The sequence below is a fragment of the Chaetodon auriga genome, chromosome 10 (assembly GCF_051107435.1).
Source record: "Chaetodon auriga isolate fChaAug3 chromosome 10, fChaAug3.hap1, whole genome shotgun sequence".
Classification (NCBI taxonomy): domain Eukaryota; kingdom Metazoa; phylum Chordata; class Actinopteri; order Chaetodontiformes; family Chaetodontidae; genus Chaetodon; species Chaetodon auriga.
The window spans coordinates 20,498,450-20,517,788 of NC_135083.1; the positions used below are offsets into that span (position 1 = coordinate 20,498,450).

The 19,339-nt window shown below is 43.5% G+C and overlaps 1 protein-coding gene across 2 annotated transcripts; it reads right to left on the reverse strand.

The window, feature by feature from the left end:
* Window positions 1-1,285: 1,285 nt before the first annotated feature.
* atp13a2 (ATPase cation transporting 13A2) lies at window positions 1,286-18,753 on the reverse strand. 2 transcript variants are annotated; one of them, XM_076740247.1, is made up of 29 exons: window positions 18,614-18,753; window positions 13,050-13,126; window positions 12,455-12,622; window positions 11,691-11,749; window positions 11,500-11,566; window positions 11,326-11,405; window positions 11,082-11,159; window positions 10,925-10,994; window positions 10,652-10,786; window positions 10,478-10,544; window positions 9,188-9,319; window positions 8,613-8,774; window positions 8,309-8,419; window positions 8,118-8,164; window positions 7,834-8,022; window positions 7,522-7,728; window positions 7,119-7,214; window positions 6,365-6,521; window positions 6,082-6,193; window positions 5,076-5,200; window positions 4,763-4,941; window positions 4,420-4,512; window positions 3,972-4,051; window positions 3,634-3,786; window positions 3,391-3,487; window positions 3,080-3,303; window positions 2,835-2,986; window positions 2,495-2,667; window positions 1,286-1,575 (listed from the first exon to the last, which is right to left on the reverse strand). In XM_076740247.1, the coding sequence occupies exons 1-29, from the start codon at window positions 18,624-18,626 to the stop codon at window positions 1,408-1,410; spliced, it is 3,471 nt and encodes a 1,156-aa protein (XP_076596362.1). In that variant the 5' UTR covers window positions 18,627-18,753; the 3' UTR covers window positions 1,286-1,407. The 2 variants fall into 2 exon arrangements, with proteins under 2 accessions (XP_076596362.1, XP_076596363.1); XM_076740248.1 differs by lacking the exon at window positions 18,614-18,753 and adding an exon at window positions 13,815-14,176.
* Window positions 18,754-19,339: the final 586 nt, after the last annotated feature.

The following is a 19,339-nucleotide window of genomic DNA, read 5'->3' on the forward strand; positions in this document are numbered from 1 at the left end:
ATTTACAAGTAAAAACCAAACAAAAAAAAAAAGAAGACAAATGAAAAGGAGGTTGTGGATTTCAATCCATTTTTAAGTAGCTTTTCTGCCTTTTTGTATGAGACGGCAGCAGCGTCAGAGCAGTATTTTAATTGAAATGAACCAAAATCCCATTTTAAAATCACCCCATGCATCAGTTTATTCAGATGTTGTCATGTGAAGGTGGTGTTGGCAGCAACTCAAGGGGAAAGTCAGAGGGGGAATTTACTGCTGTGCTTCACAAGCGTCGTGGTCACATCTCCACCTCGTCACTCGTGTGCTCGTTTCTTGGCATCCCTCACTGACGCACAGCACGTAGGAACTCAGGTGCAGGTGAACGAGACTGAATGAATGAAATGAACTAAGATTGTATTTTTCCCGCAGGTTTGATCGCTCAGACGGCAAATGTCCATATTAAAGCTCGGGCTGGCACTTTGTTAGAAACAGTGCTGCTGAGTGTGCAGTGAAATGTGACTGAAACGATGTCCCAAGATCAATGAATCCCTGTTTTTGTCTTGGCTGTTGGCATCTGGGTCACAGAAGAAACTGTAACATCACCCTGTGTGTGATTGTTTAAAAACTGATGGTCCACTGCTGAAATGGATCATGGAGACACAGCTGTATGTGAAGCAGACAGAGAGCGATGATCTGGCTGACCAGGACCATTGTGCCCAATAGGTGTTCCTAGTTTTTGATCTTTATTTGTTCAGAGATCTCAATAAAGCCATATTCAGAGGTGCACATCATCAATAGAAACGTTTTTGTAACGGTTGAATTCAGCCTGTGCCTCCTGCATCACATCTTTACTTCCTGGTTGTTGATTTTAGTACTGTAGTTCAAGTAACAGAATATATCCAAGGGAGAATTCACCGATAAGATACCGATAAGAGAGTTAAGTTCTGGAAATCTAGCAGCAGAGCAGGAGACAGATGGGTTTAGCTGAGATCTGAGTGAGAACACAAACTGCCTGTAAATAATGATTTAATAAAATGATTTGCAAAAAAAAAAAGGCTTTTGTGATGCATGTTTAATTGGCTGGTTTATGCAAAGTTGCTCACAGTAATTGCTTTTGAAGTCAGTGGGAACATTATCAGTGTGAGTACCAAGGACACAATTTCTGATATTGCTGTTGAATACTTTTACTGGCTCAACTGACCCTTTGATTGGCTGAAACATGCAAACCCACCAGCACAGTGTGGTCCTGTAACACCCCTGAGGGCACGCTGTTTAATGATGCCATAACTTGACAGAACAAAACACGCTATACTTTAAATAAAAATAGTTTTTATTAGTACAGGTAAAATATGACTTGGCATTGGTTGGGGATGTGGCTCAGACATCCAATTTGATTGGGTGACTGTCAGTGTCCAACAGGGGGGAAAGCAGATGCTAGCTAAGGCAGATGATTGTGTGATCGGTGGGGACCAGGGGTTGATTAAGAGGCGGCCATGATGGGGAGTTAGACAGAAGGATGTTTAGACGTTTATACTGTTTCTTTGACTGACGTCTCCCACGCAGCAACCGCAGACAGTTCAGGATACCTGCGTCTATCAGCACCTGGAAAAAAAACAGTGTACAGTCAACAAGGGCTTTTAGGAATATTTTAGACTTAAGGAGATTGTCCATTTGGAGTATCAATCGATGAAAACAGACAAAAAGCAGACATTGTATAAGCCATGACAGTGAGCCAGCATGCACAATGTCAGGACTCTGAAACTGAAGCAGCTAAATGGAATTCAACCATTAATTGTATTACATTTACTTAAACCTGGTCTCCAATTGTGATGTGAAAACGGCCCATGCAGTCACCCACGGTCTGCTAGTAAGCAGACGATATCTGTTTCAATGCGAAGTACACTGGATACAGTGTTGTGCATTTCCTCTTGTTAAATTATGGGGCAACATTTACTTAAGAACAATATTCGTGTGTAGAGGAGAGGAACCTTGCAGCATGTTATGAAATGGCAACTTCAAATAGAAAGAAAAACAGCTGGTAATATAAAATGTTCAAGAATCTGCTGCTCCATTGGTTCAGAAGCAATGCTTTAGTATATCTGAATGAAGTTTGAACTTGAAAGTTTTCATGATTGCTTTGCTTTTGAAGCTGAGGTTTCAGACTTTCCAGGTGTATAGTTTTCAAGAATTTGGCTCATCTAATGCAGAGAGCAGACACTGACCCGCCACACCAGCAATGTTCTGGTGAGATGATGATTGTTTTGAATGTACTGAACATGCAGGGGTGATCAGAGAAGTTACGGTGGGCATTTTTACAACCTGCAGCGGATCTTCAAAGACAAATTTTGGCTGGAATATAACTTTAATGTGAAGCATCATGGACAATCCCAACATCAGTTGTATCCATAGACTCAAGCATCTCATCTGGTTGGTGTTGGAGCTAATGTAGCCATTTTTCATGTAAATGTAGATAAACAGTCGTCCTAAGGGGGGGACATTAAAGGTTCGTATCATCACCTACCTCCACAACAAAACAAATGAAGAAGTTGAGAGCAGCCACAGCGATGAGCAGCATTTTGAAACCCATATCAGAGATGTTGTACAGCAGAAGTTCCTGGCGAACCCAAGACCCAGGAGACACCACCAGCCAAGTCATCAGGGCCAAGAGGAGAAACAGCAGGCAGAGGAAAATCACTGGAAAGATAAAAAGAAAAAAAAATCACTTCTGATTTGAGATTTCTAGTCTTACTTGTAATGTCAGAATTAATAAAGCTGACAGCTATGAATATCTGGCCAATTCCTCAACATGCATCACTCTTCCAACCCCACATTCTCATCCTTGGACATCTCTGATCACTCACCATTGTGGTAGAGAGGTTTCTTGTGAGGGTAGCCCTTGGTGACCACCACAGCCATGATGATGTACTGGTAACCTGATAAGGAAAACACAACAGTGTCCTCCATGTTGGGCAGGTTGGCTGTTCCATACACTGTGGAATTGAGTGGAATATACCTAATAAAAAAAAAAAAAGAGTCAAGTTTTACGGTGTATTAAAGTGCATCATGTGTGGGTGAGATGCTGATCCTTTTCTAACCAGTTACTGACCAGTCCTGTGAGGTGGTGATGAAGAACACAGCCAGCTGGCCCAGGATGATCAAGCAGGTGTGGATGAAGAGGCTGCCCAGGACAGGCAGGGTCAGCAGACTGGCTGCAGGGCGGCGGGAGTGCAGCTCCTTACTGGGGCCTCCTCTCCCCATCACGATGGCCAGCACAGTCACCAGAAAAATGTCACAGACCAGGAACTGCAGGTCAGCCATGGTCGTCTTCACCTGGACAACGCACACATCAAGATGGCACGTATTAAAAAAAATGGCTACTTTGACAGTTAGGGTGTGAGGTGCTCCACGGCTACTCACTGTGTACAGGATGAGGATAGAGCAAAACTGAATGAGGCTGTACAGGGCCATGTATCTGAAGAGACTGAAGGAGGTGATCAGGGAACATCGGCCCTCTCTGCGCAGACAATGAAGAAAAAACGTGTTATTACCTCTTCTCCTGCAGATAGTGTACCAAAACAGTACTGGTTTGGTGTGTTTTCAAAGACGTCATCCACATCCACCCAAGCTTTCAACCTCAACTGATGCTTTCTGCTTCCTCACCTGATAAGCAGCGGCACACAGCTGATGTTGTCGGTCTTGGAAGTGAATGGTGAAGCGACTGAAGCCTCAGCATCAGACAGGGAAACGCCGACATCAGCAGCCCTCAGAGCCCCACAGTCATTGGCCCCGTCCCCACACATGCCCACCCGGTAGCTGCAGTAATAGAGGAGGGGTTTGACTAATAGTTAGCATCTTATTTAAAGGCAGGTCGTAGCCAGTGTTTTGTGTACACACACACACACATATATATATTTTCATTCTCTGTTGCTCTCAGTTTATTCCTGAATGTTCATTTGCTTTCTGCTCTTCCTCTGTGTTTCCCATCCTTCTGGACTCACTTGAGTTTCTGCAGCTCTTTCACCAGCTGGGTTTTCTGGTCAGGAGACATGCGTGCAAATATTGTAGTTCGCACCAAAACCTGCGATGACAGCGTGTGAGAAAAAGAGCACTGTTGGCAAACAGTTGACCACCATTGATTTGACTTCTTACAATCATCATCTTTGTTATTAAAAGGAAAATAGTGCTTGAAATAGAGTCTGTTAAATTATCCTTCATGGATCTCCACATGGGAATTCATTCTCTGAATTTAACCTCTGAGCTGCCGTGCTCAGGGGTTAGCACTGCCATGATTGTGCTCATTATGTGCTGCCCCCATGCTCTTTGTCTAATGCAACTCAACCATCGTCCATGTCACTACACCCCTAGTTATCGAATGCCTGTGTCATTGGTGTATGAGTGCAGTCCACTGTCAGAATATTCCTGCTGGGATTACGTAACATACATTACCTTTGGCAGATAATCAGGGAAGTGGTCACAGAGGGCAGCAAAAGACCTGCCATTAATAGCTAAGTGATAGCCAAACCCACCCTGGTACAGGCCCTGAGAGGAGAAAACAAAAGCATCAACAACAGCAGCAATATTCATTACAGACGAGGAGCATAATTATGGCTACGATCCAAACTACCACAGCATGACTAACATTTTCAAGAGTTCTTTCACAGAAACGTCAAGAGAGAAAATCCTCACACAACAATCCTCCTTTTCCCAGATGTCTAAAATGTATTCTGTACCAGGACTGAAACAGACTGAGGAGCAGTGAACTGCAGCGTTGTGTTTGAGCGGGACCAACCTGAGTGATGACCTCAATGGAGCTTTGGGTATCTGTGGTCCCTGCATCTTCCACGTTGAACGTGAGGGTGGGCATGGACTGGGCAGTGTGGGGGGTTGCATTGACGAATATCACCTTCTCATCAGACCCCACCATCCCACAGCTTTTTGCTACATTGACTGCCGTCAAAATGTTGTCCCCTATGTGAAGAACGACAAAGATTTGACAATGACACTGATGTCATTAAGTCGATGCCTGCAACTTAATGCCTTCATGAAGAGGGCGTGCACAGCGCTATTGGGCTGTGGTTAATACAAATACAAAAACATCTCACCAGTGACCATGACGCTGCGAAGGTGTGCCAGTCTCAGGATGTTAATAACCTTGGCACTCTCTGGCTTCACTAAGTTCTTCATCATCAGCAGGCCCACGAACTGCATGTCTTTCTCTACCTCCCCTCTGTGAAAGACACACCGCTGCATTAACTCATTGCTGTAGCTTGTAGATTGTGTTTGCAGCACCCATAACTGGACTTACTACACACTTCATGCATTGGGAAAAAAGGAGTCTTTGGAGTTAGGGCTCCAGACTGCGACCACTTAGTTACATGCTGTGTCCATTTTTGGACTCTACTATTACTCAGTTTTCTAACTGGGAGCACCAGTGCAACTTACAAATGTGGCCCCTGTTTATTTTTTGTTTCTATTTTTAAAATCATCATCACATGTCATGTGAAACATCAGCAGCAGCATGGCATGGCTGGCTGCCCCAGAAAAAAAAAGAAAAAGAAAAAGGTTTCAATCATCTGATCCACTTCCTCAATCGGCTACGGACCCAGTTGTTGTTGCTGTGCAACACACTTTTTATTCTACCCACAAGCTCCAATCTGCCTCCCCAGACGAGAGAGGTGACCCATGACCAGATTATCATAGTTTATAAAAATGCTGCATACTGATTATACAGCCATTTCTTACACAAGACATATAACACAGACCTACTGATTCAACCCACGCTGGACATGCTCAAATGAGTCAGCCGTCACTCTGTCACTGTAAGTAAAGAGTCCATCTGCAGTGTAGAGCTATAACCAAACAAACATCCAGTACAAACTCCCTCAAGCATCACTGTACACTGGCAGTAACAGAAGTTACCTTACGAACTCTCCGGGGATCTGTCTGACCCTGACGTCTGTTAATTATTCAGTGGGACACTTCTTCTTAAACCTCACTGTATTTGTGTGTGATATCATATCTGGTTGTTGTCACAGAAAATGACTCTGTGTTGTTGCATGCTGGCTTCAGTGGTGCTTCAGACGTCAGAAATACAGACTCAGTTCTCACCTTTTAATGGTCCTTATGTCAGTGTTCTTGTCTAATGGTTTACAGGCAAGTGCAAGAACCCTGAGGCCTTCACTTGAGAAGTTTCGTAGTTTGCTGGAGAACTGCGCTGGCACTGTGAACATACAGCATCCTGTTAAATCTCTGACACTGACAATACCTGACCCACAGAAGCTGGTGTTAAAATATTTCCATTTCAAATCATTAAAAATATTGTCCTGCACATATTTACACTTAAAAGGATTAATATTATTGTTATTTATGTCATTAATAATGAGTAACTGACCAGTTTCTGCTTGGCAGAGACTAGCCACCATTTCTGGGGATCCTTTGATAAAAGCGAGAACCGAGCGTCCCCCCTGGGCCACCGTCACCACACTCATCCTCTGCAGGGCCGAGGAGAAGGGAAACCTCTGAACAATGGCCACCGCCTGGCTTGTGGACTGACATCAGAACGAAAGAGAGGAATAACTGTTACGCAACACTGGAAACTCCATACAAACTGACAACTGACATTGTAGGGACGCAGTCAGCAAACCAGGCGACCGCTGGTTTACCCACTGTGTCATTCTTTTGTTATTTCGTACATTTGCCACATTATCAAAATATGATGCTACGGTTAAGAAATGGAAAGGCCTTTATAGACCGGGGACGTGACGAAAATGCAAACTACTCATCTGCAAATATTTAGCATCAGAACTATTCCTACTGACAGCAGCAACATTTGTTCAATAAGATCAAATAGATTTGCACCAGTGCCTGTGATACATTCAATGTGTATCAAACGGTGGACCATCAGTTTGGCAACATCATGCAATTCATTAGTAATTCCCCTAGATGACAGTGTCTACTATTTCCTGCTTCTGCTCTCCTGGTGAGCTTGGTGCTCTATGTAGAACATAACACATTAGCGTACATTAGCCACACCTGCTTTAACACTGTTGCCTTGCTACGAACTCTAATACATCCAAAGTGCAGTACATTAACTATACAGTACAGGGTGATGAGACACATGAGGGAGTGATGGTGGGGACACTCACAGCTCCTTGAGCTGGACATCTCATAACCGCCAAGACTTTGTGGCCTCCAAACTGCGCATCCAGTGCTTTTCCATCTCCCTCTGGCTCCTGGAGCGTCTGGAGAGTGACATACAGTTTAAAGATACTGATTTGAATCAACATGTTAGAGCAGAAGTTCAGGGAAAGATGAAATGTTCTGAGAATAGATCGCTAGTGGCACACAAAAGCATAACTGCTTTTGTTATGACATTTAACATTTACAAATTAATTTTGCTGTTTTCGTTAATTAATGAGAGGTACTAGTAAGCTAGTAAAGCATCAAAAAAGGTATTGTTTTAGTGTAAGTCATGAAAACTTTCAAACAACACACAGCTCTAGTCAAGGACCTTTTGAAGTGGCTAAAATAAGCTTTACAGTATCATACCCAACCAGTGGACTCGACCATCTTGAGCTCCAAAGGGTCTCCGAGGGGCTGACCTCGTAACAGTGTCACAGTGTGACAGCAGGCCAGACCTGAGAGCATGTGCCCTGGAGACAGGAGTCTGGGCTCTGGGACCAGCTCAGAGAAACCGGCAGGTCCCCCCTCCATCACTCCCCACACATCCAGACCCTCCTCTGTTAGAGTGCCTGTCTGGAGAAACAAAAGTACTCTGATGAAAGGAGACTTCAACACTTCAAGTGGCCACGACTGTCCTCCACTTACACGGTGAACTTCAGTGCATGGATCCCCCCTCACCTTGTCAAAGCAGAAGACTGAGACCTTGCCACAGATGTTGATCCGCGGTGGACTGATGCAGAAGACGCCCTGTTTCTTCAGCCTGCGCTGGGCGTAGATCGTGCCAGTGGTGATGGCAGCAGGCAGGGCAGGAGGCACTGCGATGGTCACAATATCCAGGCTCCTAATCACCAACTCCACCCAGGTCACCTGGACACAGTAAGAAATATCACTTCATTTATTCTGTGGCATGTCAAATAACCAGCCAGACATTATTTGGTCCTTACATTGTAGCTTGTACTTACATTGGTTTTGAGGAGGACCACAAAGCTGTAAATGGTGCCAGTCAACGCTGAAACAATTAAGGAATATATTGGTCAAATAGGCATCAAATACATCACCTGAGTAACTCAGCTGTAGACACAGATAACGTTTGCTTCTTCATACACTCTTGAAACAAAGTTCAGTTAGATCTAAACTAAGCTAAAACTCTTACCAACAAAACCCAGGATGAGCAGGAATTTGGCAGAATCTTGGTAGAAGCGGAAGTTGGTCGGCTGAGGATACAAAATGGAGCTGACCAGGTTACCTTTGGCTGTGAAAAACCCTGAAGAGAAGCACAAGAAGTGGCTTGAGTGGGAAAGCAAACATGAACACCTGAAGGTGACCTGTGGAGTGTCCTTGTAAACAAACAGAAGTTATGTCTACATTCATTGTTCCTCACCAAAATGACCAGTTACCTTTAACTGCTAACTCTCACTAAAATGTTACTGATAGAGATCACAAGTTTGTCTACCTACCAGTGCTTGTGACCACAGCGACAGCACCGCTCCCCCCTGGCCGTCCCCCTTTGGCCTGAATGAGCTGGGTACCACAGAAGAGAGTGTGCCTGCGCTCAGCCTCTGAACTGTACTTCCCTTCACCGGCTGGCAGTGGGGTTTTCAGCACAGGGACACTTTCACCTGGACACAGTAATGATGAGGACAGGTTAATACATCAACCCCTCACTGGAAGACCAGCTGGAGGTTGGTGTCACGTACTTCATGACATGAGCATAGACTCTTTTGATGAATGAGCACCAGTTTGCAGTCATCTTGAAAATCACTTTTCAAGGCCAATTTGTGACCGTAATGGTCGTGAAATGTGACATGACCTTTAAAGGGCATTTTTTAATTCAATCCTTCATAAAAAGTGAAAAATGCAGCAGCAAAACAGTGAAGTTACTCAGTGTGGAATCGGTGGGCTCTGAGGGGCCTGGTGATCATGGCATTTTATTAACACATAGCAGAGCAACTAATCGAACAGATGAAGTTGGAGGATTTGACAAATCTCTGCAGGTACGCTCTGTCTGAGCTGTTGAGGTTTTGATGATCACCTGTCAGCATGCTCTCGTTGACCAGACACTCCCCAGCCAGCAGGGCAGCATCACAGGGCAGCAGCAGACCTTCCTGAGGGACGATGAGACAGTCGCCGGGCACCAGGTCCACGGAGCTCACACACTCCTCCACTGAGAAAACACACAACTAGGAATGAATGTGCAGGTAGAGATTTATGGATGGCAGTCAGGCTTTACTTAGTCCAATACAACAAAATCCCTTCCTGATTTGTTTCCTTATTTTTATTCACATTAATGAGAGCCAGAAGACTCTTATTCAGCAGCTAACCCAGTAGCACAGAGCACACACCCACAGCAGTGAGCAGTAAATGCCAGGCCGTGTAATCGATTCAGGCTGAAAGATCGACGTTGTTGCACTTGTTTTTATATGACTGCAGCATTTAACAGAGTTGTTCATGTATGTATTTATTAATAGAACCGGTCTTCTCATAACTACTCCTCCAGCAGTACTCAGGAAGTGTGTATTCGAGTGTTTTGGGGGAGTGGCTTTGGACAGAGGCATGAAGGGAGGGGATGGGAGTTGTTCAGTTGCATACTTTCAAAATCTAGTTTACTCTCGCTGGGTTCTCCAACATCACCAAAGCCAGCTTTAATAGAGAGGCCAACGGTCACACTTTTTCATCCATGATTTTACCCCATTTGAGTGGTAACCATGCAGAACTGACAACTGCAGTGCTCCTGCTGAGGACAAGGAGTGGGATATGGAATCCCAGAGATAACTCTATAATTGATTGCCTAAAATTCTACTTCAGACTTCGGATTTTCAGTCCTGAGAAAAGGGGAATTGAAACCCTGGTGGTTCCAGAGATGTGTCTAATTATGGAGAATACGTGGCAGCGATTATTATTGTCTACCATCTTAAACAACACCTGGGTACAGCATCAGTTAGCAAATTAAAATCATATTTTACTATTTCTGACCCCCTTTCAAATTATGGTTATTTATCACTGCTTGAAGCCATGGCCATGAATCAACACCATAACCCTCTTCACCAGGTCCTCAACTCATCAGGAAACCAAGGTGCTGCTCTCACTCTGCCTTCTGCTGTGTTCCTTTGGCAGGCTAAAACACTTTCTGTGCCAAATCTTTTCATTGCTTATCTGCCACTTCTCCACCATCAGATGAAGCACATTACTGCAGGACTCATGTTAATGCCAAGTGAACAGCATGGCCATAGATAGCAACTGAGTAACAAATCCACAAACATCAAGACGAAGTGAAGAAAGTTCAAGAAATCCATATTGGAAGAAGACATTTGCAAAAACTCACCTCCTGAGTCTCTCCGTACGGTGACATTCGTGACAAGCTGGGCCATGTCGCGAAGAGTGACGCTTTGCTGTGAAGTAAAAGGCCAAATAAGGTTTATAAAATCTTATTCACAACCACATCAAGAGCTAAACACAGAAAATTCTAATCAGATGAATTATCCCACTAGAGGCTCACCTTACGTGTCTCATACAGTGAGATACAGACGGACAACATGGAGATAATGAATATACATATGGCGTAAACAATATAATCGTCAATCAACCACAGGGTGATGCTGATCAACTGGAAAACGTAGAACGGGTTGAGGACCTAAAGAAGCAGATAAAAAGAGAAAATGTGGATTCAACTTGATGATTTATCCAGATTTTGAATAAAATTTCAACATTCAAAACCATCATAAAAAAAATCCACCTGTGGGAGGATAAAAGACAGACGGGTTCACCTCACCTCCTCAAACAGGAGTTTCACATAAGGCTTCACAGGCACATCAATGAGGTTGGGCCCATACACGCGTCTCCTGAAAGAATTCACATCATGAATTACTCTGCAGCACCCTCAGAGGTTTAAAATCGCTTTATTTCTCCATTTATGAATCCTTGCCAACCTCAAGCTCTGCTTCAGGGGACTCAGGCCCTTTTGGAAGCCATACAGGTCCTTGCAGGTCCAGTCCTCATTGAGGACACTACAGACGGAGATGGAAGGTTTCAACATTGTGATTAATCAAAAGGTTATAACAGGAAATAGTTGACTTTCTATTCATCAAAGAATTAAAACAGTCCCAGTTTAAATAAAGAGTTGCTCAGTATTCAGTGAATTCTCATAGGCTCCTTGGTTTCCTGTTTCAGTACCTAACACGACAAAAAGCTCCTTTTGTGTCCAGCCAGATGAAGCGCATTCCTTCAAACAGGTAGTAGCGCAACAGAGTTTTCTGGAACACAATAAAGTCACTTTTAGTCTGGGAAAGAAGATCCCTCAGGATTTTATTCTGCCTAAACAGCTCTAAACGTTGGCCTCTGCCTTACCTCCTCCCTGTAAAGCTGAACTGTATCTCTCCATTCTGTGTCCTCCAGCTCTCCCAATGACTCCAAACTGAAAGTGACAAACCAAGTCAGCATTTTCCTTTTGTCTTTTAAACAGTTTTCTCAAACATGAGCATAGTGTTGAAAGGCTAAATGTGATGCTTCCAGAGGACAGACATAGAGATGCGGCTGACCTGCCCTCCTCCACCTCCTCTGTGAGGACCTCCACCACATGCTGCTGACCAAAACTGTCCTGAAGGAAAGACAACACAAACACATTCATGATTACTGGAAAAGAGGCACTTGAACAGCTAAGATAGGAAACATCTAATGCAGTGAAGACAGAATACCGCCAGACACACGGTCCTCTTTTTATCATGCTGGGTGATCAGAATGTCATGAGACCGAACCAACACATATTAAGTATGAAATCAAGGTACACATAAACTGTGTCCCGAGTTCATCCACACAACCTTTGAAGGTGGATGTTTGCAAATATGTCAACCGTGTACACAAATCCACCATTCCACCCATTAAGTACACAATAATCAGACAGATGGTAGGTGAAGTGAGATAAGGTATTTACAACAACCTGATATGAATTTTTAAAGGCCAATATTTATATTATTTATATAATATTAAGATTTTGTGCCCATGTCAACCTGTCAACAATTCAAGCACACAGTATCAGGCAGAATTTATTTCTTGCCAGTGCAGAAAAGACTTTAACAGCATTTCAGACACCCACAGACACTAAAACTCATGAACGTCTTTCAAGATTAGAGGAGCACTTTGAATGAAGACTGAACATTAAGTCAGAATACAGACCAGACTGAGAAAGTAACATTTCAGTGCATGTCTCTTTAAAAACATGAAAGGATAATGTGGGACAAAGTGACACGCAGGTCAGTTGCAATTCTTGTTTCAAATCTGCGTAGGAATAAATTCACTTTCTTACTCTTATTAGCAAAATATTTGCCAAAGCCAGAGGGCAGGAGCAGCAGCGGGCGAGGACGCCAAGCCGTGGGCACCAGTGAAACACAATCAGGAGGAGACCCAAGGACAGCACAGCAGCCAGACGACACAACCACACTCGCCAGCGCACCCACTTATACCCTTGAGCATCCTTGTGGGGCAAAGAAGTCAGAGAGTGAGTTCAGATTCAAATGGAGGTTCATTTCCATAATGCTGGGTAGCCTATCAGCATCCATATTAAATGATACCAAAGCCAGACTGTGATAGTGGCTTGTTCTGCTTTCAACAAGGATACCTCAACCAAATATTCAAAGCCACTGATTCCTCTGCATGTGTAAATATAGCAAGGGTATAGGGAACCATGCATATCTCTAAGTTCTATATCTAAAGCTGACAGCTGTTAGTTTTCACCACATCAAGCTAGTGAAGCACATAACCGCTGCCACTTCGGCCTGTCCACCTTTCAACAAAGACTTTTTTCCCCAAATTTTCTTCTATATCTAAATCTTTGTAACAAACATTGTTTGCCACACTTGTGTCTGTTGTCAGCTGAGCAGAAACACTGAGAGGGTTCTTACCATGAGTGAGTCAGGACCAAGCAGGGGGTCTGGTGGACTGGGTGAGAGGAGTCCGCCCTGCGGCTCCACCACACTACCTACAGGTGACAGGTTAGGCTCAGTTAACATGACCTCTACATTTAAATGAATGGAGCAGCACAAAACACAGCTTCAACGTCACTATGAGGAAAGCACACCACAAAGCTCTCACCAAGCCCATGTGGCACATCGCAGTTACCTTTTGAGTGGCATGTTTCAATCCCATCTTTTGAATGACAACATGGTTTGGTCTGTGCAATGTGGTCTAAACTTCATGTTATCAGACACCCTGAAACTCCACCACTACATTCATAGTTTGGGTCACTGTGTTAAGTTCAATGAATCCCTCTACAGACTGGAAGACAGGGTGCAAAACAAACAGAGGCAAACTTTATGAAAGCAAGGGAGATTAAGAGTTTCTATAAACTGGGATAATGTCACTACACACATACACACACACACACCTGAGTACGACTTAGACACGTTGAGCTCCTGAAGAAACATTAACTTTTGCCGGCTACGGACAAGAGTAAAACACCCCATAAAGCACTATACGTTTGCAATAACCTCATAGTAAAAACCGAACATTTATAATATACAGTAAACGAAGGCATAAAAAAATACCACAACGAACAGTAAATAGTTTGTTTAACCAGATGGTCGCTTCCGCTTCCAAAGATCCCGAAAAAATCGAAACAAAACCATCTTCTCTCACATGAACACGGCCTGGAGGAAGAATGTGCTTACCGTCAACTCGTGACAGTCAGTCTAAAACAGATGTTTTCCGCAGAATGACGAGGATGAAGGCTGAAGAATGAACGAATGAATGTCAGAGACGCCGCCGGTGCATCCAGCCTGTTCTTCTCCTGCGACAGCGCCCCCGTTTTTTTTGTTTTCCTTTGCTGTGAGTGGAGCACCTGACGAGCCGACCTGTTCCACTGATACAGGTCTAACCGGCTACACACGCAAATATGGGACACGACCCACGCAGCTATTTCTGACGGCAAACAAATAACCAAACAACATCTCGCCAGAGAAACGCGAAAAGAGAGGACGTTTCACGCGCTCACGGTGGACGAGAGCTTCACGCGCTGAGGAACGGACGCTATGGGACACGTGCAGTAAAAACAAAGATGATATTTCTACGTGTTGTCGGTTAAATATCATCAATTCGTGGTTGGTTCATAAACACAGCGCCAGCAGCAACCTGATAAGAAGGGCAGACATCTTAATATTGTCGCTTAGTTCTCACATCAGTCTTATGAAAGCCACCATCAAAGTCATTAGTTCAACATCAAGCTATCACTGACGTAATTGTTTCCGCATGATACGAGAGGATATTTGCTCCTAAAATATGTTCATGTGTACTTATTCTTTGTGTATTATTCAAGTGGCTGGTAACCGACTTGTTGCTCACACACAGCACAAGAAACCAAAGAACAGCTTCATCTGTTTTGTTATTATGCTTATGACTGGAGTGTAATCATGTGGAAGCTTTCAAGGCAAATGCAGCTGTTATTTGGTCAAATCACATGCTCTCTTTGTTCTAACTGGGTCAATCTCAACCAAATGTAGCCCAAGAAAGGATCAGGTCTGCAGTCCAAGCCCACTGGTTTAAGGTGATTCCTCATGGTTTGCTGTTTGTCAGACTTTGGAATGACCTGGTTCGGTAAAGCGACGCTGTAGCAGCCAGTGTTTCCTTCATGTCTGCTGTGGTATGTCTGTGAAGATTCTCATTCATCCAGGTCACAGTACAAAGCACTTACAAGTCTGGAGTGGTACTGAATTACAGCTGGTTTCAAGTAATCCATTCATTCATGTACTTCACTGAAACAGACTGTCTCAACACACACAGGAATTCCAAATGTCTGGAAGTCATTTTTAATTACCTTTGTTCTAGGCTTCAATCAATTGTGGCTTGATTCCACAAGACATGACAGGCGTGTCGCATGCCGGCTACGACATGACCGCTGGAAGTGATCCCGGCCACTCTAGACCAGTGGTTTTCAAACTTTGCATGGCCGAGACACACCAAAGGACAAGCCAAAATCTCAAGGCACTCCTTCATATCTGTCCAAAACAGCCTCTATAACACATTATAGCTGCTATAATACGTGTTACCGTGAGGTTCAACTAAACAATCTACCTAAAGCCTGTATAAAACAATGGCGACAGTCATGGATGAAAGTATTGGCACCCCTCTGGAAGTTTTGGTTTTCTAGGTTTTTTGCTAAAATAACCAAACCAGCATGATTTCAATAACTTAACACAACTAAAACAACAATTGGTTTCCCCAAATTCAACACAAAATACCACCAAAATGCTGCGGGAAATGAATACCTCAAGGCCAAAAGTGTTGGCACCCCTTCACAACAAGTGTCTTTTGTACTGATAAAAGCACATTTCTCTTTGTAAGAATCTTGTGTTAAGGTTATGGGTAGTCACACTTCAGCTCTGGTAGCATTCCTGACAAATATCAGTCCATTTCTAAAGGACCATAGACTCCAGTTGACTAACATTACAGCTCAATTGATTTCTATGGAAGGCATGATGTTTTCTCCAAGGATTTCCTATTTAAATGAATCTACCTTCCCCTTTACATGCAGCTGATTTTCAGTGCCAGAGGAAGCAAAATAGCCCTACAGTATCACCTAGTTATTGCCATGTTTCAGTTTAGACAGGGTCCACTTTTCGGTGTATGCTTCATCTTTCCTCGTCCATACATGCTGCTGTTCCATAGGCATGAACAGAACAGAATACTGAACCAAAACCATATAAATGAGTGACCATAGGTTTGGCAGTTAATTCTATAGAGCAACAGAACAAAACTAGAACCTTTTGGGCCTCCTGACCAGCGGTTATGTCTGGAGGATGAAGAATGAAGAATACCCTGAAAGGTGCGCCATGCTTAATGTGAAGCATGGCTACAGCCAGGTGATGCTCTAGGGCAATTTTGCTTCCTCTGGTGCTGTAAATCAGTAAAAGGTGAGGGAGAAGATTGATTTATTGAAATATTTGGAAATCCAAGGAGAAAACATGACCCCCCCCCCCCCCCCCCCCCCAGCGAGCGAGCAACTCCTTCCCCCCGTCGCATATGCACAATAAGCTTCTCAGTTAAAAAAGCTGCTGAAACACCAATGGAAGTTTTGAAATTGGTCTATAATAATTAGTATCTGTGTGGTCAGGGTGGGGTTTACTTCCTGAGTGGCTGCAAGATTGCATGTTTAAAAATGCCAGTACTTCACCAGACATAAGAGAGCTATTTTGTGCAGACAAAGTGGAGAAACTTGGTGTCAAATCCCTCTTTCAGGAGAAACGAGTACATGGACACCACTGGAACATGCATGAGCTCAGATAGTAGATATTTTACTGACAAAGACATTCAGAAAACTATCACAACCTGGTGAGGTTGTGTTACCAAAGTCATTGTCAGAGGGGCTTTTTAAGGAGCTTAATGGTTTGAAAAAACATTTTAAAAATATGTCACTCTCACAGACTTAACAGCCCCTTAAAAAAACATTAAGGAACATGTCACAGGATACTTGTAAAAAGGGTTGGCAAGCATGGGATGCACATTTTACCATTTATTAGAATAACAGAATGCCAGATTGGCTCACGGCATGCAGATCAGATGCCAAAACTATGGCTGCAGATTGCCAGCCACCCACGGCATGTCCTGTCCGAACAACCCAATTGGTCATATGGGCACCGAAAAGACGCGGAAATGCTTTGCAACGCTACCGCCTCCAGTCTGAACCCGGTGAAGCAACCAGACAGTTACACAGGGCAAACTTTCTGCTGTGTCAAGAAAGGGAAATGAGCATGTATAAATAACTAGACTGACACAAGACAGTCATCTGAGCTGAGGCTGCAAAAAAAACAACAGTCAACCTCAAATACGACAACAATGCTGCTATTGCTGCTGTATTCAGGTACTGCTTTTATCTCATTGTTTTATGTTCACTACATCAGGAGAACCCATACATTATTCATTCACCTGTTTCATCTACAGGCCACACCAAGCGCCAGTTTGTTCACTCAATTATTTGGTGGGCCGGCCTGTGAGACACTTCGTAGTAGAGACAAACCAAGAAGTACACAATACTGTTTTTTTTAAGCCAATATTGAGATTTGACAGTTTAAAGCTGCTCTAATCAGTATTTCTGCATTAATAACTGGTCACATGACTATGTAAATCTGAAAGCGCTCGCTCATAGTGACAAACCCAAAGAATTATTAACCAATTAACTTTACAGTTCCCCTCAGCTCTACGCAGCATTTCATTGTCTTTCGGCTGATTGTATTGTTTTTGACAGTACGCAGCTTAACTGTTTTGATTCAGACTTGCTGCTCTCATCGCGATCTTTTCCAGAGCTGCTTTCAGCTGCAGCTGTTTTCAGTAAAAAAGATTTGAAGAACCCACCGTGCACTACTTGCCCAGTACAAAAAGACAGACCAGCAACTAGCTGGGGAACATTATGGTGTATCAGTTATTGCAGGTTTAACAGAGGACAAGAGAAAAACCTGAATGAAAGACTGGGGAAACAACATGAATGCAGATGCCAGACAAGCTGAGTGGCTCATATAACAATGCTGAGCACACCCATTTGATTCTAATTTTAGATGGCAAAGTACAATTACAATTAGTCATTTTGGCAGACACTTTTGAAGTACATATGAATTCACATACTGATGGCAAAGCATTTTTTTGGGGGGGGGGTCAGTATGTTGCCCAAGGATACTTCGGCATGTGGACTGCCGAGGCCAGGGATTGAACCACCGACCCCCTGGTAGGTGGACGACCGCTCTACCCCCTGAGCCACAGCCGCCACAGAGTAGAATTCACTTAGATGAGACATCCTGGGCGAGTGCATGTGTGGCATAAATCAAGAGAATGGTACAGGCCTGAATGCTTGACCCCTGGGTTTTGGACCCACTTAAAGGGTCTAATTAATGTAGTAGTAACTGTATTAGCACCTGCATTTGCAGTAATGGGGCAAGAGTGAGGTCTGTGGATTATGTACACTAACAGGGATGGTGTCTCTAAAAGGGATGTTTCTGTTAAATTTAATGTCACCCATCGCTGCTGTGAGGACCACCAGATTCTCTGCTTGGCTTGTGATCGCTGAAGGTAACAAGGTGAGAATGTGTTTCTCTTTTTAGTTATTTACTTGACACCAACATTTAAATAACATATTTTGCCAATAGGTTATCCAATGATGATAGGTAGCTTAAGTAAGGTCTCAGCTAAAGTTAAGTCTTTCAACACTACCTCATTGAGTGCAGTGGGATACAAAGCTACTGGTGATTGTTAGGTTCGTTTTACCAAAAAAAGATGAGACAAATCATTTTGTAGGCGAGCCGACCGCAGTTTACAGTCATGTCCACCATAAAGGCTGCAGTCAGCTAACATTTGTCTGCATGGAACCGGCGAGACAAGCTAACTTCAAGATAGCCTCACTTAGCGGTTAGCGAACACGTCTGTGCAGCTGAACGGTCTTCTTTCGGGAGTGAAGCATTACTGAAATACATTCAGACACACTCACCTCGCCGGTCCATCGTCTGGTCCCGATAACGGCTTCCACATTACTTTCTTTCACACCATCGTAACCTCAAAGACAGGCTGTTTTCGAACCACACATATATGCTGTTCTGTCAAAACATTAGCGTCTGAGCTACAAACTGTAGTTTCCTACGGGAAGTCACGTTGTCCAAAATAGCTACAAGCGTGCCCACGTGCGGAGAGACCGGCATAATAATGTCACAGTGGCGTGGTTTAATGTGGAACCTCACGTGTGACATGCATCTGGCCAGCTGCTCCATGAAGCAGGTCATTTTCTCTTTTTAACATGACATTTCGTCATTAGTTTTCGTCCCGACAAAGACTTAAAATCACTGCGTCAGTTTGATACAAAATTTCAAATCAAAATTCTATTGTTTTATAGCATTTCTTGGTCAGACTTCGAGCTGTGGTACACAGCTTTCTCTTTTCCTTAAGCCCAATGGATGATTGTTTTTGATCATGTTTAATAAATGCAGAAAACTGTGAAGAATCGTCATTTAATGGAATATACTTCCCACCAAGGCTCATTAAGACATCCACCCCTCTGTGAATCCAATAGACAAATGATGAAAATTTTTTGACTGGTCAAAGCATGAAAAGCACAAGTGCAAATAATAACATTAACAATTGCTGTGATCCATTTAGCTGCTTCAGTTTCAAGGTTCTGGTACTTTGCATGCTGGCTCACGGTCATGGCTAGGTGGGACAC